Here is a 27,501-nt window from a genome sequence, read left to right as displayed (position 1 = left end):
AGTCCCCCCCTGGACTGGCTGAGCTGCCCCAGTCTGGCTCATTGTCTCTACTTTAGGTTCCTCTTTGTCACATTTCAAACCTGAAAGAAGCCCCAGGTTGAGTCAGGGTGATCATGAGGTGAGTCATGAGGTGATCACCCACTCACCTCATACTTGGAAGAGTGTAACGTCATCCCATTTCTGTAAACAAAGCCCCAAACGTACATATGCACATGTGAGCATGTATGCCGATATGCACAGAAGAGTCTGGAAAGACACACCACACTGTTCACAGGGATTGCCTCTGGAGAGGGAGCAGAGGTAGAGGAGGAAGGGCTTCTTGCTCCTCCAAAGACACCCTCACTGCTCCAAAGTATTCCTTTGCAAGTGTATGGTAACCATTTATACTTACATAGAATTATGTTGTAAAATATATTTAATTTTAATTCAATAGATCAAGCATATATAACATAAGCATTTACTGTCTATGCGTATACGTGTGTGTGTGTGTATGAGTGAGACACCGCAGGAGAAGTTTAATTGCCCCAATAGGCAATATCTAGGGCCTGCCCCTAGGGTCCCTCATCAAAGACCTTTCTGTGGTCAAAGGGTACAAACTTCCAGTTCCCAGGTGAATGCATTCTGGGGACCTAATGCACAGCATGGTGATATCACAATACTGTACTGTATACGTGGAAGTTGGTAAGAGAGTAGATCTTAGCAACAACAACCACAAAAGTAACTGTGAATTGATGGGTGTGTCAGCTAACCTTATTTTGTTGATCACGTCACAGTATATACACATATCAGATCATCACGCTATACACCTTAAACTTACAAAATATTATATGTCAATTAGTATATTTCAATAAAGCTAGGGGGAAAAAAATTCCTAACCTCCTGGGCCCCTAAATAATAAGTGCCACTGTAATGCTGGCCCAGGCCTGACCCCTACTGGGTATCAGTTGTCAATGACTTTGAGATTGTCCAACGACCTCCACGCGGGATTACTCCTCCCCCCATAAAATCCTAACTGTACGAGGAGGTTCCGTGGGAATTCTTGTAATGCTTTCATCATGTACAAATGTTTTTCAGATTTGTTCATTAGTAAAATTTCAAGTATTTTATTTGCCTTCTAGCTACTGTTTTTTTTCAATCTGGATGTCAAATTAATTTTAATTCACTTGCTTCTGTCTAGGTAATGTTTTTTTCCTTTGGCCAACTTTCACCCCAAACCAAACAAATAACAACAACAGAAATTGCTCAGACCACAGTCACATTCCAGTGCATATTCTACTCTACCTCAAAGCCCCACCAGTTCTCATTTATTTCTGCCCATCCCCTCACCTGAGACAAATTCCTACTTCTCCCTCCTCTCTCTTGGCCCTTTGCCCCGTTCACTTGGGTTTCAACCCTTCTTTGAGTTACATGTGTTAACTCTTGACTTTGAGTCCTTATTTCTTTATTTCTAAACTTAAATCCTTGAGCAAATTAAAGGATTTATAAAATGATTAGACTTCTTCCCTTTGTTTCACATTCAGTAATCTCAAATAGCTTTTTTCGTGGGGAGGGAGAGGAAGACAGATTTTCCTGAATTCCCTGTGGGTCCATCACTGTAGAGGTCCGCAGATGGAATTGTCGTGCAATGTGGGGACACACAGGGCATGGAGGGCCCTGAGAAGCTAGTCCTGGATCCTTCTCTAACTCTGAAATACCTGCCAGACAGCCTCAGAGACTTTGTCTAAAACAGATGGGAAATACCATAATTCAGGCAGCCCCAAATGTTTTTACTTTCAAGTTATTTTAGTTGGCAGTGTCATTTTCTTGGTATCACTTGGTGGTTACACCCAGCTCCAAGAAAAGAGTGAGAGAGACTGCCAAGGAGAAGACGCGTTTCGTCAGTTAAAACATAAGCACCAACGTGGAAGAGGCTGACACACAGGTGGGTAAGGCCTTGGAGCATTTTCTGATGCCAGAAGCCTCCCGTAGGACTCTCTAGGTGGGAAAGGGAAAGCAGAGACCTCCCCGTGCAGGGCTGCTGGGGACAGGCCTTCTCACAGTGACAAGCCTCCACTCGCACATCTCAAGTGACGGGAGGTCCACATCCACATAAGCCCTTTAGTCCTCAGTTTCTCCTTTAATTAGAAAAGTCTTTCTTCATCTTGATCCAAAATCTGCCTCCCAAACCTTCTAGCCATCAATCCCAGTTCTAAAGCTCTAGAAAAATTATGACATACACTTAAAAACTTGTGAACATTGAGCACCCATCCCATCAGAGAACAGAAACGTGAGGACCCTGAACCTTGGGGCCAGGCATTCCTGGGGGGCCCAGGGTCAGGCAGAGGAGCTTCTGTTCCACCCTGCGGGCACTATTTCTATATCACCCATGGAGAAGGGCGGCCTTGTCTGTCTAAGGCCAGAAGTCACTGTAGACGGGCATAGGAGCCAGTTTAGAGTAATGTTCAAAAGCTTTATTTTGTTTTTGTTTTTCTAAGTCCCTCCACCATTTGTTAGCTCCTCAGAAGATTAAATGTAAGTGAAATGTTTTTACAGCAACTATCCTGACACTGAAGACTTTTGAAGGATGTTCATTCTGGTCAAGTTGTCTACACTTAGTTTATGAAATATTGGGGTGGCCGGTTGGCTCAGTTGCTTAGAACGTGGTGCTAATAAAATACTTTCTCACACATTAATTTATCTGATCCTCTCACAGCCGGTGAAGGAGACAGCGTAGGGTCTCTGTCACTCTCCTGGGGCCACAGATGTGGGACTGAGATCCAGAAACACTAAATGACCAACCCAAGGACATGGTACTAGCAGGTGGCTAAACCAAAGCAACTGCTTTGGTCTCCTCTATTGAAAAGGATCCTGGTGTCCTCACACAGGTGACACCCTCATGAGTGGCCCTTACAATAATGATTGATTGTTCCTCTTATCCTACATGATCTACGATGAGTGGACAACGAAACAGGTGCTTCCTCTGGTCCCAGTTCCATCTGTGTGGCAGCCCCCAGTGTGCACCCTTTGCAAGGGGAGCCCCTGTGTGGGGAGATTGCTTTGGCCGTGGCCACCTTCCTTCATGGGATTTCATCTCACTATCTAATAGCTAAGCCTGCAACTTTCCTCTCCCCATCCCAGGGACCCAGCCAAGAAAACCTCCCTGAATTCTCAAACTCTTCCAAAACAATATCTTTTATGAGAATTTCCAAAAGAGTTGGGTGGGAAAGTCAGACCATAGATCAGATAAACAAAGAACTAAAGTGCTGGATGCTGAGAGGAGCAAATGGGTGTTGTGACCAGTGGTAATGGTAGAGGAAGGTAATGGGAGACTTAGCATTCCCAGGAGAGTAAATGACGTGCAGAAGGGCTGGAGGAGCAGGAGGGGCCTCAAGCGCCCTCCTTCTCTTCTTTTACCTCCTGAGAATCTGCGGTCCACACCCCATCCCCTCCTGCTCAAGCACTTCAGCATCCTTGGTATTTTAAGTCACACATTTAACTGCCTTTTCTGTTCCTCTAACCATTCCGGTCCCTATTCCACAGCCTAGAGTGAAAACTACCATCCTCTCCCACTTGCCTAGTTTCTTAGGAGCTTTTGCCTGCTCTTTGGAAGAACTTGTTCCCCAAACAAGACCCAATAGTGCAGGGATTTGTAAGTTTCGTTTTTCTTCCTGAAGACATGCTTCTTGGAACTGTGGTTGAAACTGCAACGCAGGCTTTAATCAGAGTGATGAGTATCTGAATTACACAGATCACTCTGGCCTCTGCATGGAGAAGGGACAGGCACGGAAATGAGGAGTGACCAGTAAGGAGACACTCGCGGGCATGGCAGCAGTGGACGTGAGGCAAAGAGAATGGGTGTGCAACCTGCCTCGGAGGCAGAGTCACACATTTAACAGTAGAAAGACCTGCTGACATGGCCTGCTGGGGCTGGGGAAAGGAACATGGGCAGCCACCGGCAACGGTGATGTCAGCTCCTCAGGCGAGGAAACAGGATGACAGGCACAGGTTATGACATCGTATTTTTAAGATACCTAGAAAGAATCCAAGAGGCCATGTCAACCAGGCAGTTCAATATACAGGCTTGGAGCTCAAAGAGGAGATCAGTGTTCAGACACAAACCTGTGACTCATGCTGGTAGGCAGCTGGCATGCACTAACGCAGCCCTGCTGGCTGTACATCCACTCTCCACTGTTTGGCAGTGCCCACGCCATTTCCAGGTGTTTCTGTGAAGGCATTGGAGGGGGTGAGTCTCTCTCTCATTCTTTCTGTTACCTTTCCCCTCTGGCTTTCTGCTCTATCACCCCCCATCCCAAACTCATTTGCCTCAGTCATTCCTTCCTTTCCTCCTCACTATTTCTCTACCTCTCTGTCACTCTCTTTTACTCTTGTTCTTTCATGATATCCATGTTAAGCCTACATTTTCTCTTTCCTGTCTACTGACTTTGCTTAAGTTCTTGCATCCAGCCCTCTCACCCTCCTCTGTCTCGCACCTCTTCTCTCTCCCCTCTTTTTTCCACCCATATCTGGGTTTGTTTCTTTCTCCGTAGCTGTTTCTCTCCTTTCCTCCTTTAAAAACACCTCTTTCAACTTGCTTGAATGTGTAAATCAACTACATTTCAGTTTCCTAATTCTCGTTTTAAAAAGCAAGTGAGTTGAATGTTTATAGTTCCTCCAAGGAAAAAGGTTAACACAATTCATCCTGCCTTGGGGATTTTCCCAAGGTCCATGGCTACTGATTAAATCAGGAGGAGCCCTTGACTGGCCCCACTGGGTGTTCATTTGATTATTGCTGGTGCATATTATCCCAATCTGTTGTCCTGTGCACTTTCCCTTAGGTCACGTCATGTGTCCCCTTTTCACCTCCTTTGGAAGTTCACAGATTGCATGTCAGACCAGATCCAAAGCATTTCACAGGGCTGCTCAGATTAAACCCTGAGAACCCAACAGAGAACAAAGTTCATGATTGTCTTGTTCCTAAGTTACTAATACAATTGCTGGTTGACTTCCTTGTACTAAAGTGTCCTCTGAGTTCTGTAACTGCACACATAAATAGCCATCTTCTGTCCTTTAATTTTTTGAAGTAAAAACTAAGTTTCCATTCACTGGATGTATATGGAATGAATGTTTGTGGTGTGCAAGACACTGCTTGTTCTAGCACAAAGATTCATAGACCATGGTCTTGACCTTGGAGTGCACTGACTCTGTGAAGGATCCTGTAATAGGGATATAGACAGAATTCAAGGGAGCACAGTGAAGGATGGAATGCCCTTTGCTGCCTGGGAGACCAGACAGCTTCGCAGAGAGGTGACATTTCAGTTGAATCTTCACAACACACTGAATCTCTATAGCTTATGGGCCCCACATAGCTCTCTGACCTCAGCCTCCTCTTTCCTTCTCATCTACCACATTCCTGAGACACTGGCCTTCTCTCTGTTCTCTGAACACGCCACGCTGGCTCCCCTTCTCGGGGTCTGGCATTTGCCTCTCTTCCTGTTGGGATTTTTCTTCTCCCATGTCTTCCATCATTTAACCCTGTGCTCAAGGCCACCCACCCCTCAAAGCAGCTATCCCCAACCTCCCCACCTTGTCTAGCCAGTCACTCTCTACCACATCTCACAATATTTTCCTCTTAGCACATGTCAGTGCCTGAAATGATCTTACGCAGTTGTTTATTGCTTGTCTACCGCCTCTAGAATTAAACTTCACGAGGACAGTGACTTTCTCTTGTTCAATAGCGTATCCCCAAGTACCTAGGACACATAGAAGGTACTCAATAAATACTCATTGACGGACCACTGACCGCTCCAGCCCAGTCTGGAGAGAACCCTATAGTTCTATAGCCCCATCCTGTGTCTTCCACTGCGTGCTCACCATAGGCCATGTCCAACCAACCCAGGTCTCTTCTCAGTTTGTTTGTATCAAATTAATGTTTCTGATTATAAAGAACGTTTTTCTTTTCATCTGGCAATCCAGCCAGGATCTGTATTTGGAAACACTCTACAACCAGTTTCTCCATGTACCTGAAGGTTGCAAACTAGTAGCTATTTTACAACTTCTCATAATTCAAACTGGCACCTTCGATCGGCCTGAATTATGAAGTATTTCTACCACACCATATCAAAATAGCCAGATCCTGCTAACCCAGTAACACATTGCTCCCTTTGAGCCCCGCACTCCACAGGATTCTGTCGGTGCCCATCCCGGACCACCCTGCTGTGGCCAGCTGGAGCCAGCAGGGTGCTCTCACCGTTTGCATCCTCAGCCTCTCTCTCCCTTCAGTCTTCCCTTGGTGATCACACCCACTGCCTCAATTTCAAATCTTATCTCTCTGCAATGATGTCTTCTATCTAAACATCTATAGGTTCAAATTCTTTCCCAACTCTAGATACAATTTGCAAACTTCTACCGTTATTCTTCCACGAAGCCTTATCACTGTCTTAAAAACAAACATGGCTGCACCTTCTCCTTTCCCTGCCCTAACAGCTCCTGTCCCAATTATCATCACTATTTCTGTAGATTGATTCACTTGTCAGCTACTTCATCCGAAAACATCTTTAACTTCTCCCTCCCCTCTCCCTCCTTCTCTGTCCCTCTCTTTCTTCCGCTTCCCATTCCATGCATCCAGTGCGTTTCCAAGTGATGAAGATTCAGTCTTTACTATGCATCGCACAAGTGTAGTCACCTATGCATCTCTGTGACCCTGAAGTGTGCCCTCAGCAGTCTGTCCTGGGACTGATGAGCCCACAGTGTCATCTTTCTGCTCTGGCCTCTCCCCGTTGTCGTTAATTCTCCACACACGGTTTCATGTTCCTAAATTAATCATACCTCTCCAGCACTCAGAAACCTCCAGTGACTCTGTCACATCTTTCTTGTGTTACCTGTATTTTGCCTTCATTTTTAGTTGTTGGTGAGTTTTTTTGTTTCTCAACTTTCCCTCCTGAAGGGCAGTGACTATACCTTCTTTTTTAAAATTCTTTATAGAATATAGAATAATGCCTAAAACATAGCATATGATCACCCCGCATATTAAGGCTGAATTCATATTTTATTGAAAATACTTGCATAATCCATCACAGGGTATATGCCAAGGAAGCTGATCATATCGCTTTTTCCTCTACACTCTGGGTTCTGACGTGGCTAATGAATTGGAATTGTCACCAAGCACCTATTTAGAGGAATCACTCTGAGCTGTGCTGGTAGATGCTGGCTCCACAATCTTCACCAAGAAGCCACAGGGGTCTAAGGACTTCTGGAACACTGTCAACACCCCAGCACCCCAACCTGTGTAGCTTTCCATTCTTTCCAATTAAACAAATAAATAAGTAAATAAAGGTAGAAGAATCTCAAGTTAAATTTAGAATACCATCCTTAAAAAACAAAAAGGCAGAGGAGCTTTTTCTTCTAGTTTCAATTCAGTGATCTAGTCAGTGTACTTATGTTAGAAAATAAGCAGAGAGACTCATTAAAGTTCTAATTAAGGAAGTTAAGAGACCCTGAAGGGGCTCATGAAAATGAGTGTGACAAATGAGGCTTTCCCTTCTGTAATATCTCTATGCCCTAGGCAAGCTTTGTGGAACGGTTTTATTGATGTGTCTTATCTGTCTTATCTGTAAATGAAGCAGACTCTTGTTTATGGCCACCTAGAAAATAGCGGCTGTTATTTTTTTGCCCTCCTACCCCTAAAGCAAAATTATGAAAAGAACATGCAGTAGTCACCATTTGTTTTATTAATGTTCTTCGTCATAATTCTCCTAAATAATACATGCATCTAATTATTCCATTGTACAAGTTTCCCATCTGATGTACTGATAATTGCTTTTACCCAGCCTCTTTCCCCCTCTCATTCTTTAGTTCTTCAGTTTCTGGAAGTGCCCGGCCTGCGGTCGGTCCATTGCATTTGGCAAATGAAGCATTAGTCTGCATGGTAGTAGTGTGGGGCTGGGCTGCTTGATTTTATGGGGCCAGTTTATTCATTTCAGGACACACCAATGAAGGTATGTGTTCCCGGGTGGATTTCCAATGACAGAAACGTGGGCAGCCAGCCGTCTCAGTGAGTGACCATTGCTCACATCTTCAGTCACTGTTTCTTGGAAGGTCATGCTGAGTAACTCAGTTAAGCTACTTTGCTTAAGAAGCCAGATAGAAATTGAAGAAAAAAAGGTGGGAATTAGGAGAGGGAGTCCTGGGGCCTTGTAAGGAAGTGCTCGCAGGCCACCCTGGGTTGTAATTTTTGAATCACATCTGTGGATGGTTGCCTTTCATCTCAGGAACCCATTTCTCCTGTCCCATATCAAAAATGGCAAAATCCTTGTTGACATAGGAACATCCAAACCTATAGGAAAATTTTATTAGAGTTTGTTTAAGCCAAACTGAAGACATGCCCAGAAGCACGATCTCAATGAACGGAGAAAATGCCCCAGAGAATGACAGTTTTGCAGAGCTTTACATGCATTTGAAATCAAAATGGGGACCCTGAGGAAGGTTACATGAAATCCATTGGTGGTAGATTAAGGAGGCAGAGGAAAAAGCAGGGTGGGGAAATCTCTATGACTGGATAAAAAGTAAGGAGAAATCCATACTTCTTTTACATTGGTGGGTGCAGGAGAGTTTGATGTTTACAGTAAATAGGGATGGCAACAAGATCATGTGTTCCTTGAGGGGTCTGGGAAAGAGGATTACTCCTCGTTTCAAAGCTCTGTTAACCTAGATGCACAGGAACAACTGGACAGGGCTGGCTTAAAGCAAAGATTAACAGTTTTACTAAGGAGTTATTAGCTTGGGGTGTGAATAGTGCCAGGTGGGTACTAGACTGCCCAGTGAGGAATTTGTGATCAGATCGCCCTGTGAGGTTACTTGCTGTCACCGAGCTTGTCAGGCTTCTCATGTGACCCCCTGAGCTTGTCACATTTACCACATAGCCCATCTTTTGTTCATGTACTTAAATGCTTCTTGACCTTTTGTATGCAGTCTCACACTTTTCTGACATTCTTGCTTTTCTTTTGACAGTGCAATGGGATTTGAGTCTCAGCAGTGGAGAGTAAGTCATTTCAGACTTCATAGATACAGAGAACAGTTTGATGGTTGCCAGGTTGGGGTGGGGGGTTCAGGGGTGGGTGAAAAAGAGGAAGGGATTAAGAAGCACAAATTGTTACAAAGCAATCATGGGGATATAAAGTATAATATAGGGAATATAGTCAATAATATGGTAATAACTCTGTATGGTGTCAGATAGGTACTAGATTTATTGGGGTGATAGATGGGAGGGGAGTTGGGGGCAAGGTGCAAAATGTGAAGGAATTAAGACATATAAATTGGTAGTTATAAAATAGTCATGGGGATGTAAAGTAAAGCACGGGGAATATAGTCAATGATATGGTAATAACTATGTATAGTGCCAGGTGGGTACTAGACTAGTCAGAGGGATCATTTCTTAAATTATATATATATATGTCTAACCACTATGCTGTACACCTGAAATTAATATAAAATAATATTGAATATCAACTGTAATTGAAAAAGTAAAGGGGGGGAAGATGAAGAGGAATGAAAAAACAAAACAACCCTCCAGAAATCAGACAGATGGTGATCAAACTATCAGCTTTATCACTGATAGAGCCAGAATGGAAAATAAAGTTTAGATGTGTGGTCAAAATTAGGCCTCCTACTATTTTGCCCAGAATTGAACTTGCCCAAGACAAAGTCATATCTGCAGGCTGCTCCTGTGAATGCCCCAAAGACCATGCACAACAGGGGTCCCATAAGAATAGAGTGGAGCTGAACAGTTCCTATCGCTTGGGGTGTCTTAGCCATTGTAAGGTGGTAGCTCAATGCATTACTCACATGTGTGGTGATTCTGGTGTAAACAAACCTACTGCACTGCCAGTTGTATAAAAGTGTAGCACATACAATTATGTATAGTACATACTACCTGATAGTGATAATAAATAACTATATTACTTGTTTATGTATTGATTATACTATACTTTTTATCATTATTTTAATGTATTCTTTCTACATATAAAAAAAATGTTTGCTGTAAAACGGACTGCCACGTTCTACTGGCAGCAGGCTCATACATCTCCTGTTTACCTCATCTCATAATTGCATCCTTTTCTCTTGTGCTTGATTTAATCTCATGTTGTTTTGTACGGTAACGTGCTGTACAGGCTCGTAGCCTATGAGCAGCAGGTTACACCATACAGCCTGGGTGTGCAGTAGGCTGTACCATCTAGGTTTGTGTCAGGGCCTCTGTGACGTTCGCACAATGACAAAACCACCTAACAATACATTTCTTAGAATGTCTCCCCGTCGTGAAGCAGCACATGACTTTGTTTAATTATCACACCATATTATGAGTATTATTGTTACCCCCACTTGACAGAAAGGTTAAGGAACTTGTTAGTTACAGGCACAGAAGGTCAAGAAACTTGCCCAAAGTCACACTGAAGAAGGGAGCAGAACTAGAATTGGAGGCTGAGTCCATGTCTGTCCACTAAGGCAGATAGATAGACTCCCTGGAAGGCCAGTAATTACATTCATGGCTGCAGATCAGAGGAGTCTCCTTTCACCCTTCTGAGATGTTTCTAGAGCTACACGGACAGGGAGGAGATGAGAACCAATGGGGTTAAGCATATAGGTGCAACATTTCTTTTTAAAAGGCTAGTTATCTCGGCCCTGGCTGTTCCCACTGTCATGGGATAAGTAAAGTGGGAGCCATACTTCTGATGAGGGCATCACAGAGGAGGAGAAATCTAGTGAGCTCTTCCTGCTGTGAAGTACAAGGAATGAATCAGGAGGAACAGAATAGACAGGGGTCAACACATTTCTCTGGGTCCTTTTTTTTCTGAAAATTTTCAAGGCCTTTCTGTACTTCAGGGTCTCTCTGAAAGCCAGCTTGGAAGCTGAATTAGTTTTATGAATTATAATCTACAAAGGAAAACCCACTGAGTTATATCCACGTGCCCCTTCTTCCCACTGTTAGATGACTTGGCTGCAAAGAAAAGTAACACAAGATTTACACATTTGGTATTTTCTATAGCAAAGATTTTCTCTACCTCTCCGGTTTCCTTATTATTTCATCTTTGCATGAATAAGAAGCTGAATGGTAATAGTTACATTACTGTTAATATCCTGGTGCTTAAGTAGGGCCAGGTGTTTATTTTATAGACCTGAAAGGTAGATATAATCACTCAGGTCTGGCCGAATATTTTGTCAAAGGAAAGTAGATCCTTGGAGCGGTTTGGAAAGGATATCAGATAACAGTGAACTGAACTGGTGCTGGGATGATCTCAGCTTCCTCACTACTCATTAAGAAGAGAAGGCAGAAAGTGGGCATGACAGGTGGTGGCATTTTAGAATCACTTTCAACTCTTCTAAACTAGCAGGATAAAATTAAAGTACTCTGAAAAATAACTGAAATGTGTTTCCAATTTGTTTTATCCCATTGCTCTCTCAGCCCCATTCCTTTAAGATTCCATCAACATTTTCCAAAGTCAGATGCCAACCAAATAGTAGTCCTTTGGAAAGCTTTCAGATGGTTATAAAAGATGAAGCATGGATGGATGGATGGATGGATGGATGGATGGATGGATGGATGGATGGATGGAAGGGAGGAAGGGAAAAAAAAATACCCCTCATTCATCCTACACATGAACCTTGTGTGGGTTCATTTTATCAATAAGTCACAGCCTTATTGGGCAAAGGAACCCAGGACTTGAAATCACAGGACATTATTCTGTGATTTTGTGAAGTCACTTTCCCTTTTCCGTACTCAGTTTCCTTAATTTGAAATAAGGTTGAACTAGCTGTTCCCCAAAGTTCACACATTCTCCTCTCTCTTCAATTAGTCATGTTCCTTCGGCAAGCATTATTATTCTCACTTGGTAACAAAGAAACGAAGACATCAAGAAGCTGAGTGGTATAGACCACCCCCCGTGGGAGGGAAGGGGCCAGAGAGTACAACTCTGAGCAGCAGGCTGCCTTTGAGCAGCTAAGATTCAATTCTTTATTTTCTATTCCCAGTAACAAAGATTTCACCTTGAGGGCAGAAACAAAATCAAGTTAGAGCTCCTGGTAATTAAATTTCCTGCAGTAACTCAGAATATAAATTAGCAGCTAACTGGATGCATGGTAGTTGCTCAGAGTTGCAGTTTCTTTTGTCTTTGTCAAGAAAATTAAGGAAACGCTTGTTCACATTTCTATAAAATCATGAAAACTGGACATTTGTAAATGATAACTGAGCTGTCGTTACGCTAATTGGTATTAATCATTTTGAATTACAGCAAAGGACCCCGCTAATGGCTCTTCTCTCATCATTCTGCTTTGAAACCAAAACTACTAATATAAAGAGAAATTCCAGGGCAGCAGAAATGAGGGCACACACACAGTGGGAATTGGCCCCCACCCACAGGGCAGGGCTCTGGTATTATGAGGTGCTCCGCTTTGTAAATAATTCTTCCTCCCAAAAGTGAAATATTAAACTAGTCTTTGAGTATCATAATACCAGCTTCCCTGCTCACTGGCTGTGCACTTGGGCAAATCCCTTAATCTCTGTATTACCTCAATTTCCTTCCCTGTGAAATGGGCTGTTGTGAGTTTTATGTGAATGCAATCCTGTGACGCATTTAGAACATACCTGGTACACAGCAAGCACTCAGATAAATTAGTTCCCCTGCTACTGTTATTTCCCCCTACACAGCAGGGCCACAGCATCTCCTGGATTGTGTCAAACTCAAGTTTTAAATAAAAGCATTCCCCTTAGAACAGCTTCTTGGTCGGGTACTCCAGGCTGTTGAGGTCCCAAGCCTCTCTTAGTTCCATGGGTCCATCACTGACCCTTAACACCCCTTTTGTGGAAAAGACAGCCTTTTACTAAGAATAATTATCTTCCAAAGAATCAGTAGCTGATAAATCTCCAGCTTTTTCAAGATTATTTTCTTCAGATGGTTGGACCATTCAATCGCCTGTCAATTGTGTGACTGAAATGAAAAGTCAGGGTGTCCCATCAGGACTCACAGTGGGTATGTGCCTGGCGTTTGGCTTGCGTGTGGCTGGGCTGCCCTGAGCAGCCCACCAGCAGGCAGAGGGCTGAAACCTGGCATGGAAAGGCCTGTCTTACTGGTAAGGCAAGTCAGTGACTCAGCTTATCAATCAATCAATCAATCAATCAATCAATCAATCAATCAATCACTTTAGCTTTTTGTTCCTTTTACAGTCTAGACATGGAGGCTCTTCAGAAGCCCACATTACATTGGTGCTATTTTCCCCACTGCCAGCATTTTAAGAAGATTTGTTCACACACCTGTCCTGAATTTTTGCTCTGGCAAAAAATCTACAAAATGAAAGCCAGTTTCTTTTTCTTCGTCGTCAGTTGACACCAGCCGGAACCAAATATGAAAAATTAGAAACGGGCTTGAGTCATGCTAAGGTTGAGAGGAAGGTACTCAGAGGAGGTATAATTCTGTTGACATCTCTAGAGGGCCGTGGCTTCTCCCACCACCTTCAGATTCTCCCACTGTAAGGTCGACACTGAGCAGAACATGTCAGGGACTGCGGATAAAAGCTCACAGAAAACAGCTTCCACAACAGCAGGAAATGTGCTGGGATGTCCATCAACACGCTGCCCTCCATCTGGTCACCCGAAAAGGGACCAACGTCACTCGTAATCATGGTGCTGCTAGAGAAGGGTTTTTATGTTATGCTTCCAGCTTTTAAAGAATCGGTTACCAGATTCCCAGATTAAAATGTGTGATGGTGTACGTTCCAAGACAGGCTATACCAGAGGCAGCGACTGAACACGGAGCAACCCTGACAGGGTCCCAGGAGCAGCTCTTGGCCTTAGGTTTTCCTGCCAGGGAACCTCCTGTTCCGAACACCTAGTCCTTCCCCCTACACTGCGACTTAGGGGAGAATAACAGCATGCTGAGTGCATTAGTCTCCAGGACTGTGAAAGCATATATTCCTGCTCTTTAGGCCCCCGAGTTTGTGGTACTTTGTGATGGCAGCCCTAGGAAACTAAGACAGTATGCCTCACTGATTTTCTCTCAGCACTGGGTCAGGCAGATACGATGTTTATCCCCATTTTACTCCAAAATTGGATAATACTTTGTGTTCCCTGATTTGACCCCCACAACCGTCCCTTAAGGTGGACCCAGGCTCCTGCCGTGTTACAAATAAGGAGACTGAAACTTATCTACTAGATCTGGTTGGTTAACCGTCCTGGACTTCACTCTACATCTTTGCTCTCCAGGTCATTTTTCGTTTTTCTTCTTCCTGAGGATGACCCCAGGCAAGGCCAGCCCCCTGGACAAGGTAACCATGCCTGGGTCTGGCAGACAAGGAAGCATTTCAGGGAGGCCCTAGTCCTGTGGAACAGCTTCTTCCGTGGGAACCAAGTGTCAGCCCCGCCCCGACTCCCACTCCAGACAAAGGACCTGGTTACAAAGCTAAACCCAGACAAAGTTGAGAAACCCTGAAATGCCACAGGCTTCCTTGGAGAAGACAACGTGGCAGCACTCAACCGCATCAGTCTGGTGCATTGTTTTTCTCTGAAACTAACCAGCAGATGCACATGGCATTGATGTTTTCAATTTTAATTTCACAGATGAAAGAACTCGGGGTCATCTTCTACAACTGCAGCTGCCTGGTCCTAGATTTGCAAAGGATATTCGCTTTATATAGCTCTTTGAAATTCAAGAGCCGAGTCCCTCAGACCTGGTCCAAGAGGCTGTATGGCGTCTATGACAATGAAAAGAAATTGCAACTTCAGTTGAATGAAACCAAATCTCAAGCATTTGTGTCGGTGAGTCGTTCCCTTTCTCCTCCTCCACTCTCTTCCAGGGGCCCTGTATTAACTTGGAATGTTCGAGTGTGATCTTATGTTGGGAAAACATGAATTCGACCGATCCGTTCTGTCCCATTCCTGGAAGCATTCAAATCTGTCCCTCTTATGCTCATTCGTATGCTGTCCCTAATGATAATGACAATGATCAATGTTAACGATCATTCCTAATTCCTGATACTTTGTGTTACCTGATTTGACCAGCCCAACTGTCCCTTAAGGTAGACCTAGAATTGTGACCGTGTTACAAATGAAGATATTGAAGCTTGTCTGCTAGCACAAAGACCCTCAGAGGACAAGTGCCAAGAGAGCCACCAGCACCCAGGTCTTGCGACACCAGATCCTATTTTTGATGCCCTGCATCAGGGATGTTCAGACTTGTTTTTAGTAATAGAACCCTTTGATGAAACAGATCTGAGGGGACCCCAGTGTGCAAAACAGACAAAAGTGTAGCTGTTGTACTTGATTGAGGCTGGAGGGCAAGAGGCCCACCCAGGAGGGGAGGACATTTTACATGACTCCCAGGCCTCTGACTACACTGAAAACCACCACCTCCCTACCTCCCCCACTTGCCACTCCACTGCCCCACACACTATAGCTGTCCCCACAATGTTACTGGCAATGGGCAATAAAATATCTGGGTCTACAGCCCTGGTCCTCAAACTTTAAAGGACTTAAGAAACAGCTGGGGAGCCTGTTTAAAATACCGAGTTACAGTCTCCCCACCCTCACCCCGAATCAGATCCATTGGACCTTGCATCAAGCTTCTGAATAGATCTGATGCTTCGAGAAACTTCTGTAAACCACGCTTCCAATTTCACATGGCTGTTTCTGTATTGATTGTTATTAGCCCTTTTATGCCAACGACTTTTATGTCACTGAAGAGCATTTCACTGAAGAGTGAATTGTATCCTTTATGCCTATTAAAATGAAAACACACTTTCCCACCATCTTTCAGTGCCACCATAGTGGTAAATGTGAATGTCCTGGCTGATGCTCTCAAGAGCATAAATAATGCCGAAAAGAGAGGCAAACTCCAGGTTCTTATCAGGCTGTGCTCCAAGGTCATTGTCTGGTTTCTAACCGTGACGCTGAAGCACGGTTACATGGGCGAATTTGAAATCACTGATGATCACAGAGCTGGGAAAATTGTGAACCTCATGGGCAGGTTAAAGGAGTGTAGAGTGATCAGGCCCAGATTTGATGTGCAATGCAGAGATCTAGAAAAATGGCAGAAAAACCTACTCCCATCCTGCCATTTTGGTTTCATTGCACTGACAACCTCAGCGGGCATTATGGACCTTGAAGAAGCAAGACAAAAACATGCAGGAGAGAAAATGCTGGGATTCTTTTTCTAGGGATACCATACATATGTGCAAATAAAATGCCTCAATGGAAAGAAAACAGGAAAACACAATCTGAAAATTTAGAAATGTAGCAATAGAAAGCAAAGAAGAAGTTGAAGTTGTTTGTCTTAAATGATAAGTTCACGTACATGTGAATAGCAGAAAATAGACTATGAAAGATTTTCATCAAATAGACCTGGAAAGCTTTTTTTGGTATGTGTGGAGGTCAAGAATGCAGTAGCAAGTAGCACATTGTATGAGGCATTTTACTCACAGTTATTTCATATGTTCCATTTCATTTCTTCTCAAGACAGCACTATACAATAAGAATGTCAGATACGGTTCCCACTTTGTGGATGAGTAACAATAGGAAATTTGCCAACTAAACATGAATCCAGTTGGCAACAGGGTGACATGACACCCCACGGGCCACTTGCTCAAGAAAGAGATGAATTAACCAATTTCAGATAATTGCTGGATTTGAAATTTATGGCTTGAATCTGAGAAATAAGAGACTGTGGTTCTTGCATAAATTTGAATTCTGACCCTTAAAGGGGGTGGGGGACCCTCCTTTATTGATCCCAAAGTTAACGCTTACCACAGAGAGAAGGCTGAGGCCTTTAGCAAAATCTACTAAAATACAAAGCCTTTGTATTGCAAATTTAGGGCAAATTTACAAATTGCTTTTTATTAAACCGTTCACCACAAAATAAGTTGAATTGTGAAGACATTCCTTCAGGTATAGTCTTTTAAACTATGTAATGCCTTTACTTTTTTATTTTTATTTATTTTGTTATTGTAACTTATTATTTCTCTTTCCTGTTAATATCAAGCCAACATATGTTAATTGAGCACCATTTCTGCAGAGGTATAAAATCTAACATGTATTTAATAAAGTAAAAAGCAACCCACTATTGGAATAACATCATTTGCCCAGAGCTCCTTGATCTCTATTGGAACGTTTATCACATTTTTGTAGCCATTTGTTTATCGATCATCTCTCTCACTATTTCATAAGGCTCTGAATGTCTTATACTGTACTCTCTTTATCATCAGAATTCCCAGCACTTCACTCAGGGCTCCCCAAAAGCTGTAATAAATGTTGGCTTGGTTTTAGTACTAGTAGTATCAATACAAAGTTCCAGGATGGATTCTGTTTTCACTTTCCATTTTCTCCTTCCCTCAGTCCCCTGGCAACCACTAATCTACTTTCTGTCTCTAAGGATTTACCTTTTTCTAGACATTTGCTATAAGTGGAGTGATACAATATGTAGGCTTTTGTAAAAGAAGTCTCAGTTCTTTTACTTAGTGTAATGTTTTCAAAGTTCGTTTATGTTGTAGCATGAATCAGTACTTCATTACTTTTTATGGCCAAATAATATTCCATTCTATGGATATGACACATTTTGTTTATCTGTCCATCAGTTGATGGACATTTGGGTATTTCTGCCTTTTGGAAATTGTGGATAATGCTCCTATGAACATTTATGTGTAAGTTTTTATTTGATTACTTCTTTTCAATTCTTTTGGGTTTATACTCAGGAGTAGAATTGTTAAGTAATGTGGTAACTGTGTTGAACATTCTGAGACACTGACAAACTATCTTCCAAATCAGCTGCACTGTTTTACAATTCCACCAGCAGTAAATAAGAGTTTCAATTTTTCCACATCCTTGCTGATGTTTGCTTTTCTCTGTTGTATTTTAGCCCTCCTAGTGGGCATGAGATGGTACCTCATTGTGGTTTTGATTTGCATATTTTAATGTGATTATTGGTCATTTGTATCTTTTTAGATAGAGCAAGGTTTATCGAATTCTTTGTCCATTATTCAATTGGGTTACTTAGTTTTTATTATTGAGTTGTAAGAGTTCTTTATACATTCCAGATACAAGTCCTTTATCAGATACATGATTTGCAAATATTCTCCACTCTGTGGATTATTTTTTTATATTTAATTATATTTTCACATGTGTATTCTGAGGATGAAGTGTGGCCTTTTTAAAAACCAGGAATCTGTTATGAAATAAACCAGAGGTCTGCTAAACAAGTCTTTAATAAAGATGCAAAACAAGTTACATGCATAAATAAGGCACTTACTGATTTAAGAAAGAAACAGATTACCTAGAAGCCAGAGCATTCGATTGGTGAGAGAGCATCACAGAGCCAGACAAAGAGGAAGCTCTGTATTTTCCTTCTCCTCCTACTTCACTGTGGAATGAAGGAGTACACAGTGCAGAGCTCGGAAAATTAATTCAGGAGGGAGAAGAGAGAATCTTAACAGCCTTCCCTCTAAACAGTTGGAGCTAGTTAACTTCCTCCGCCAGGTCAGTAGACCATTCTTTGTGTTGTTAATTCACTTACACCTTGAGCAAACATTTTTAAGCCACCAGTGGATTCAGACACTATTTTCAAAGGTAGAGGACTCTAGAACACACAGTCAAGTACCGCCATGGCCGCAGGGGCAGGGGGACTGATACGGACAGTCATGCATTTCCTTAGTAACCGCAGGAAGCACTTGCCATGTTCTGTACGTTCAGTTAGGCTGTGGGAGCATAGAAAACAATAATGCAGGTTGGGGCATGTAAAGACCTGTTCGCACGTGCATGGAAATGCCTAGAATGATGCAACTCTAACTAGGAGTACAGGTTGGGGGGGTCACACAAACTTCCAACACTTATTAATTTAAGAAGCAATTTCACATCTCCACCAATATTTATTGAGCACATGATACGTGCTAAGTGTGGCACGGCGTAAGGTACAAGAGCTATGTGACCCAGCAGCTCACATCCCTGCCAGTGAGATGAGACTGGGCTCTGAGAGTGACATGCGTTTGTTTTTGTACCATCATGGAGACCAGGAAATGAGTTAGGGAGATACGCAGAAGCCCCAGCAAACAGCACTAGTGCCCGGATGAGGGAAACAGCCAAGGAGTAAGAGGGAGGGACAACACGGGAGTTACTGTACAAGCACCAGCTGTCTTGGTGACAGATGGAGTATCTATGTATGTGTGTGCTGGGGAAAGAATGCAGGACTAGCATTGGTTTTTATTTTAGTTTTTATTGTTTTTTGGGGGGTTGCTTGTTTGTTTTTTCTTTTTTCCTTCCTTCCTTCCTTCCTTCCTTCCTTCCTTCCTTCCTTCCTTCCTTCCTTCCTTCCTTCCTTCCTTCCTTCCTTCCTTCCTTTCTCTTTTTAAGACTTGGAAGCGCATCTTCATGCCAAAAGAAAAATAATTTATACAATCAAAAACTCATTCTGGTACCCACCTGGGCAGCCAGTCCAACAGTTGCATCTTCCCTCTGTGAGCTGGGATAAGGTTCCCCCAGCACAGTAGGGGGCGTTGTCCCCAAACATTTGAAGAGGGACCCTGACCACCATTGTTGGTGGAACATTTGATGAGGAACCCGATGCTGGCTTTCCAGGCAGTTCCAGAAACTGTTTATTCAGCCTTTTGGTATTAAGCACCCCTGACATTATTTCTGATCCTCTGCTTGCCATGGAGTATTCTTGTCAGAATAAGACAGGAACTACAAAAACACTATTTTCAGTCCTTTCCAGTGGAAAAAAATGAGTAAACCAATATACACCTTTCCCTTTGTAGCACAGCTTTGTCTTAAAACACCGTACTCTTTTCTAAAGGTGGAAACCACTTTGAACAACATGAGAAAAATATCTCAAGTATAACTTGCCTCGTTTTCATTTTGCTTAAGTCTTTCAAAAATCTTTTTCTCCTGTCTCTCCTGATGAATTTGGGCATTTAACAACTCTCTTGGGTTTTCCTCTGGAAGTATTGATGACCCTTTTTCAACAATCAGCACTCCTCTTCCTGACTTGAAAGAGTCAGGAAAAAAACACACAATCTTTTTAGATTGTCTTGAGCATTTTTATAGCCACATCACCTTCCAAATGAAATGACTTCTGGGATAACTGCATGCTATGTGTATATATGTATCATATGGTAATGGCTGAGAAAATTAACAGCAATGGATGGCAGGAATGTATGCCAGAGTCTCATAAATTGAGAGCTGGAGCATTCCTCTGAAAATCAGAGGTGTGTGTATTGAAGGCAAGAATTCCCCTCCAAAATAGACTTAAAGAACTTGAGACCAATCCTACGACACTTTGATCTCTACATGCCTCTCTTCTAATCGGATTGAAAATATATTTATCTTATCTCATAAGGAACTGGAAAGTAGGTTTGCAAAATGCAGTTAAAAGCCAGGATCCATGAAAACAAATAAATAGAATAAAAAATGACAAAGAGAAATTACCAGATGGCAAAAGGTAATACTCTAAAAGTTTGTGTTTTTGTGTCTTCACAGAATTCTCCCAAACTCTTTTGCCCCAAAAACAGAAGCTTTGACATCGATGCCATCTACAGCGTGATCGACGACGCCAAGCAGTACGTGTACATTGCAGTCATGGACTACCTGCCCATCTCCAGCACAAGCACCAAAAGGTCAGTGAGTGATGACGTCAACTCAGAATCCAGTCGCCAGGACCAGGCACTAAACTGGGGACCACAGGAAAAACCAGCCTGGACACTGAGATGCCATCAGGTCATGTGAGGTCAGAGCTCATGCAAATCGCTTGGGTATGCATCACAGCTTACCCATGATGCAGCTCCTCCCTCAGTCCATTTTTAGGACTCAGGATCTCACCCAACAGAAATAGCTCGGTAGTTTACGTTATAGGCATGAGAACAACTTTACAATGAAGACTGGGTTGTTTTCAACTTGAAAATTATTTTAAAAATAAATGATACATCACCTTGTTGTATTCATGTCAGTCTTAATTAAATGCTGAATTTTCATAATATCTTTTCAATTTAAAAGGACAAGGAAACTTAAAATGTCCATGTTCTCAGTCAGTCTATCTTTCGGAATGAGAAAGAGCATCTTCAAAATGGAGAATTTTTTCAATAATTCATCATTGGGAACTTTCATGCACCATTGGTGGGATTGCAAATAGGTGCAGCCACTATGGAAAGCAATATGGAGGTTCCTCAAAAATTAAAAATAGAACTGCCATACAATCCAGCAATTCCACTTCTGGGTATATACCCAAGGGAAATGAAATGAGGATTTTGACAGGATGTATGCATTCTCCATGTTTATCACAACATTACTCACAATAGCTAAGACATGGAAACAACCCAAATGACCATCAACAGATGAATTAATAAAAAAAAAAGATGTGTACATATACACAATGGAATCTTATTCAGCCATGAGAAAGGAAGATATCCTCCCATTTGCAACAACATGGATGGATTTTGAGTATATTATGCCAAGCAAGATAAGTCAGGCAGAGAAAGACAAGTACTATCTGGTATCACTTACATGTAGAATCTAAAAAAGTTAAACCTATAAGAAACAGAGTAAAATGGTGATTACCAGGGAATGGGGAGACGGGCATAAAATTGATCTTTAGGGGTACAAACTTGCAACAAGTAGTAAATAGGCAATAGAGAACAAATACACAATATAATGAATATAGACAATAATATCGTACCATAATTATATAATGCGATAAATATTGCTACATTGGCAACCATATTACAATATATAAGTATATCAAAGTAATAGGCTGTACAGCTTAAACTTACACAATGTTATACATCAAATTTATTCAATAAAAATATGTAAGCCAGTTAGTCTGCAGGGTATTTGTATTTTTCATTTATGTATTGATTCAACAAATATTTATTGGGTACTGTACAAGAGTGATTAAATATGAACAGAGTGTGATCTCAGGAGCTATTTCCAATAGGGGCAAATGGACACAGAATAAATGATCATAACATAATATGTGATGGTAAATGGAAAAATAGATAGATGTATAGACTATTATAGATGCTCAGTGAAGGGCATCTAGAGCAGTTTCAGGGTCAGAAGAAGTGTATTTGAGGAAATTCTACCTGAATTACATTTAAAATATGCAGGAGTTAGAAGAAGGATGAGAAAGGGACTTTTCCAGTGAGAAGGGACAGCATGAGCACTTTCAGGGGTCAAGAACAGCCTGGCACCTGCCAGAATCTGTACCAAGCTCAGTGCTGGAATGTAGAGTCCAAGGTAAGGTGGTAAGAGATCAAACTGGAGAGAAGTCAAGGACCAGAAATAGGAGGGCCTGACTACTGGGGAGCCTTGTGATTTGGGGGAGCTTCCAATATGTTGTAACCAAAGGATGAGATATGCTTTTAGTTGGATCACTTTGGTGGTATTGGAGGATATACTTGACAGGAACAAGACTGGGGGCAGAGAAGCCAATTTGGAGCTGGCCCAGGTCAGGGCTAGGAGAGCCCTGAGTAGGGCAGTCACAGGAAGGAGAGAATAAATGAAGTACGTTCCAGGAAGGTTTCTGACGCATGTGGTGATTGGTAGAAAGAAGAGCAGACACAATAATGGTTCCTAGGTTTTTACTTTGGGTGATTAGATGATGAAAGCTATACAAAGTAGGGAAGGCTATCAAAAGTATAGGGAAATATGCGGATTTGTGAATTTGAAGTTTTTGTAAAGATCCAGATCTTTAAATCTGTAAAGCTCTTATCAGGATATCCAGAATGAAGTCTGGAGAGGGTTGGCCTGGTAATGAGAATTTGGGACTCTTCGGTCTATAGAGGACAGTTAAAACCAAGTGTGTAGATGAAGCCACCTAGGAGGTAACATGTAGAGAGAATAACAGAGGAAGAGGATAGAATCCAGGGAAACATTGATATTTAGAGAAAAAACCCTATACAGATAAACAATCTGAGAGATAAGGGACAGGCCAGCAAACCAAAGAGTCAAAGAAGCCAATGGAATCGATTTTCAAGAAGAAAGGAACCATCAACAGAGCCACATGTAACCTAGCCCAACAGTTAAATTAAAAGGTTAAGGATTCAAGGAAAAAGCTGGTCCAGGAGGGGAAACATGTCTGCCTGATGGAGACTTCCAAGGGCCCAGAGTAGTGGGGGGCTTGGTCAGGAGAGAAGACAGTCTGGAAATAAGAATGGGAAAGCTTGGGTAACCAGAGCAGAAGCTCATTTGGGAGGCAGTTACCAAAGAAGAGAGGTCTGAGCAGTATTTGGGGATAGAAGGGGTGCTCAAGGTTCCTAACAGGAATTCTGTTGAAAAGTTGGTTCTTGGAGCACAGGTAAGGCTGGAGTGCAGGGAGGGTGGCACGTGGTGGTGGTCAGTCTGTCTGTACCCTGTGCCCACACAGCCTGAAACCTGGTGGTGAAAGAGCTCATCTAAGGTGGGGCCAGGTCTCCACAAAGCATCGTCTCTCAGTGCCCTAACCCAGGAGGCTTGCGTTTTTTCAAACTATCTTGTAAGGTTATTTATATATTATAGAACAAAGTAATGATCAGATTAATATCAATGTTCTCTGAAGTCTAGTAAATTTATTTTCCAAAATTAACTTACTTTCTTTATTTTTATCCATATGGATATTATTTCTATAGGACTTACTGGCCGGACTTGGATGGGAAAATCAGAGAAGCATTAGTTTTGCGAAGTGTTAAAGTTCGGCTGCTTATAAGCTTCTGGAAGGAAACTGATCCCCTTACCTTTAACTTTATTTCGTCTCTTAAAGCTATTTGCACTGAAATAGCCAACTGCAGTTTGAAGGTTGTAAGTATTGTTTTGACTGTTATTAAAGAAAACATGTATTCCCTTTGCACATCCATGAAAGCTGTAAGCACACACATACACATAAACTTCCAATGAGAACTGGAATAACAATCTTTGATAGTGAGAAACACTTCAAGAGTTGGGGTAAGTAATTTTTCAAGACAATCGCATGCCAAAAAAAAAAAAAAAAAAAAAAAACAGTGGAGACTAGAACCCAAGTTTCCCGGTGCCCTCATCGTCGAGCCCTTTGTACACACACTTCCTGTCGCATCTCTCCATTTTGTTTGAGCTGCCGCCTTCTTATTTGTAACCAACAGAGCATTGGAACATGCACCAGCACAGACTCCCCCAGCCCTACAGTCCCTGAGCCTGGGTTCCTGCACGTGCTCCGGGTCCCTTAGGCCACGTGCTAATCCACCTCTGATGGAGGCAAGCCTGGGAATTGTGATACTGTAAATATGCTAAGTCTCCAGCTCATCTTTGACCCTCCTCTGGTCCTCTGGGCCTTTGTACATGCTGTGCCCTCTGCCAACAGCACTGTTCTCCATGCTTTACCTGACCCATGCCCTCTAATCCTTTAGGTCTCAGCTCTGCCCAATCTCCACTGCGGTCATTCAGCAAGGTGCGTTGAGACCCTACTCTGTGCCAGGCCCTCTTCTTGGTGGTGGGGCTGTGCTCCATGCAGCATTTAGGGACCCAGGGTGACAGGGGCTCCACCATCAACTTTGACACATGGCTTCCAACATTGCCATGAGCTCCGTATCATAAGGCCAAACAGGAGAAGCAGGAGATGGGAGGCATTTATGCGTGAGGGGGTGAGCATGCCTTTAGCTTTCACTCAAATCACTCCCGGAAATCACTCACCCAGGCACACCTGATGGCAAGGGAGGCCTGTGAGTGTGGTCAGAAAGGTAGCTGTGGTCCCGAGGAGACGGAGGAACAGGTGTGTGAGTCATCGCAGTCTGAAGTTCCACACACCCTATATCCTTTACTTTCTTCCCACATAGACACCCCTCAGCCCAGACTGTCTCTGCACAACTCAGAGGTTAGGGCCTCCCAGTGGCGTGCTCTTCTCCACAGTACATCTGGATGTGGCGTCTCATCATTCAGTGATAAACTAACAACAAAATAACCACCCACCCAAAAAAACCCAAAACCCAAATTAAAGTTACCTCCCTCCCAGAAACAGCGACAGATTAAGGACAATAAAAATGCCCCACAGCAGTCACTGGTCCATAGCAGTTGTAAATCCTTCTGGGAGGGTGGTGTGAAGTCGAGAACCCAAAGTGGTTTTAAGACGTGAACAGTTAAAGGAGTTTCTGGTCCCAGCTCATAGTTTCTTTGGCAAATTTTCTCAGAAACTTAGTCAGCTTCTGCTCTATTTGCTTCCAGTCATTTCCATGTACCAGTACAGCAGCCAGCATTTTTTGTTGTACATAATTCCTGAACTTGGTTAACTGCTTCCTTGCCCACTCCCCTTGCCTCTCTCCCTCTCTCTCTCCCTCTCTCTCTCTATGGTAGTTTCCTTAGGCCATCAGACTTGCATGGTAAGATGACACCAATTGCCTGATCTTTCCTGCAGGACTGAGTCTAAACTGGTTTCAGTCACTTACAAACTTACTCTCCACTATTGAGCTCTAAGCACAATCCACTTTTGCAGCCCTTTGAAATTCCAGCATTCCTGGTCTATCTGTTCTTTTTCATGTCTGCTTGCAAACCAGCAAATCCTGCCCTGAGCTTATTTATTTCCTCTAATAACTTTCTAAAGCACTAATAGCAAGCAATCAACACACACTACAATTTGTTTTCCAATCCCCTGACTTATAGCCAAAGGTTCAAATAAGTGCAGGTTGTGGTTTTACCAAATATGTTGTCATCTGGGTCTCCATCTTTCCATCCTGCTGCCTGCTGTCCATGGGGTAAATGATTGCTACATCATGTATTAACTTTTTGTCCTTGCAGTTATGGCAGCATCCCACTTCACATTTTCTGGTTGTACGTAGTAAATGCTTAATATTGTTTAAACAAGTTGTGGAATTTGTTATATTCATGAATGCATACAAGTAGCCAGGCACTGTCTTACATACTTTACATGTATTATCTAATATTCACAGCTACGCTATGAAACAGGTGCCTTTTCCATTTTACAGACATGGAAAATGAAGCTTAGAGAGATTAACCTCTTTCAAGGACACTGGTTAGTAGTGGAGCAAAATTCAAATACGAGTCTTTCTAATCCAGAGCCTGAGCTCTTAAACATCATACTCTGTGGTCTCTGCATGTAGCACAGATCACTAGAGTTGCAAAGTTCTCTTTTGTCCTTTCTGTAAGTATTCAAACTACCATATGTTACATCTGCTCAGATACATGAGAAGCTGCACATCTAAATTGTGTCCCTGAGGATCAACAAAGATGTCCGATAAAATGTTTTCAGGTCATCCATGCCAGTAAAATATTTTTAAAAGTTGAAATCATTAACAGTTTAAAAAGAAAATTCTAGAATTTTTTGTAAATTCCAAAAGAACAATGCTTTTCCCTTATATTTTCATCTTCATCTCCCTAACATTCTGATTATGTTGATGGAAAATAGAAATTCTTATCTCTGTTTAACTGGTTTTTGTAAACTGAGGCAGCTGTGTACATATCTGTGGGTTCACAAATCAGTGTCAGTATTGGGAATGTAAATAGGTCTATGATTACTACTACAGATCTGTTTTCCAGGCCAGATTTGCAAGCAAATGAAATAACCAGGAGTTGGGTCAGGGTACCATCCTCTGCTTGGGACCAGACATTGGAAATGCTTGTATGGCCCTAGGAAGCCAGGCAGAGACAGAGGAGAATAGAGACAGACTGTGTTCAATACCTTTCCATGGACAAAGCAATGCTGGGAATTATTTTAGTTCAGGGACAGCATTTTTCAGCTAATCAAAGTGGCCGGTGGGGCTCCAGGGAAAAATCAAATGAGGCAAAGAACAGGTGTCTCATTCACCATCGTATTCCCAGTGCCCAGCATGATGCTGGCACAGAATATTCAAAACGTGTGTTGAAGCTGTGGGTGAATGAATGAAGGCATAAGTGAAGTCCAAGGAGGGAGCTACGAAGGCAGAGTGATAAGACAGGTTCTGTGAACTAGCAAGTGGAGAGAGCAGAGTCCACAACAAGGTGTGGGGGATATGCAGACATTGTCACCGCTTTCTGTGGGATATACAGGGGCAGGGCAGCCGAGCGGTGACTGTCTACCAGGTGAAGTCATGCACATGGGAATTCAAGTGTTTGCAGTCACAGTTGGTGCCATTGTCCAACTTATCAGGTATAGCAGTGTTTTAAAATACAGGTTTTATTATTCAGGTGTGACAAAGCCAACAGATCAGAAGATGACGGCCATCGACAAGAGAGTGTGTTATATTCGCAGATCTCAAGAGAAGGGGGCACGCCATGCGCTGGAGGTCCATACGGGAAAATGCCAGGGCCATCCATGAGGCGGAAGGAGTGAGGGGAAACCTGGACAAGAGCCTTTGTTGTGGTTTCCATGGAAAGGAACAGGCGAGGCAGGATAAACCGATTTAGGGTTGGCCACTGAATAATTTCAGCTGGCGCTGGGCCTAGGGCTGCCCCTGGGTGCCTGGCACGGCTCTGGGGTGATAGGGCTGGTGGGTAGTGGCTCAGCGTGAGAGCAATGATAAAGGATGTGAGTCAGAGTATGAGCTCTGGATTGGTTGGTTGGCCCA

General features: G+C 42.7%; 1 protein-coding gene and 1 pseudogene across 9 annotated transcripts in view; both read left to right on the top strand.

The window, feature by feature from the left end:
* PLD5 (phospholipase D family member 5) overlaps positions 1-27,501 on the top strand; it is a 240,039-nt gene that overhangs the window by 198,889 nt on the left and 13,649 nt on the right. For all 9 annotated transcript variants that reach the window (XR_016021545.1, XR_016021548.1, XR_016021549.1 and 6 more), the window contains 3 exons: positions 14,582-14,779; positions 20,483-20,619; positions 23,605-23,773. Coding sequence is in view for 1 of the 9 variants with exons in the window: in XM_019746839.3 (XP_019602398.3) it covers positions 14,582-14,779; positions 20,483-20,619; positions 23,605-23,773 (504 nt within the window). In the remaining 8 variants the exon portion in view is untranslated. The remainder of the gene's footprint in view (positions 1-14,581; positions 14,780-20,482; positions 20,620-23,604; positions 23,774-27,501) is intronic.
* Positions 14,869-16,176, top strand: LOC109455318 (small ribosomal subunit protein uS8 pseudogene; annotated as a pseudogene).

The sequence above is a fragment of the Rhinolophus sinicus genome, chromosome 6 (genome assembly GCF_057876585.1).
Source record: "Rhinolophus sinicus isolate RSI-liver-muscle chromosome 6, RSI-T2T, whole genome shotgun sequence".
NCBI lineage: Eukaryota > Metazoa > Chordata > Mammalia > Chiroptera > Rhinolophidae > Rhinolophus > Rhinolophus sinicus.
Note: the sequence above shows the minus strand (reverse complement) of the source record. Positions and strands in the feature narration are given on the sequence as shown.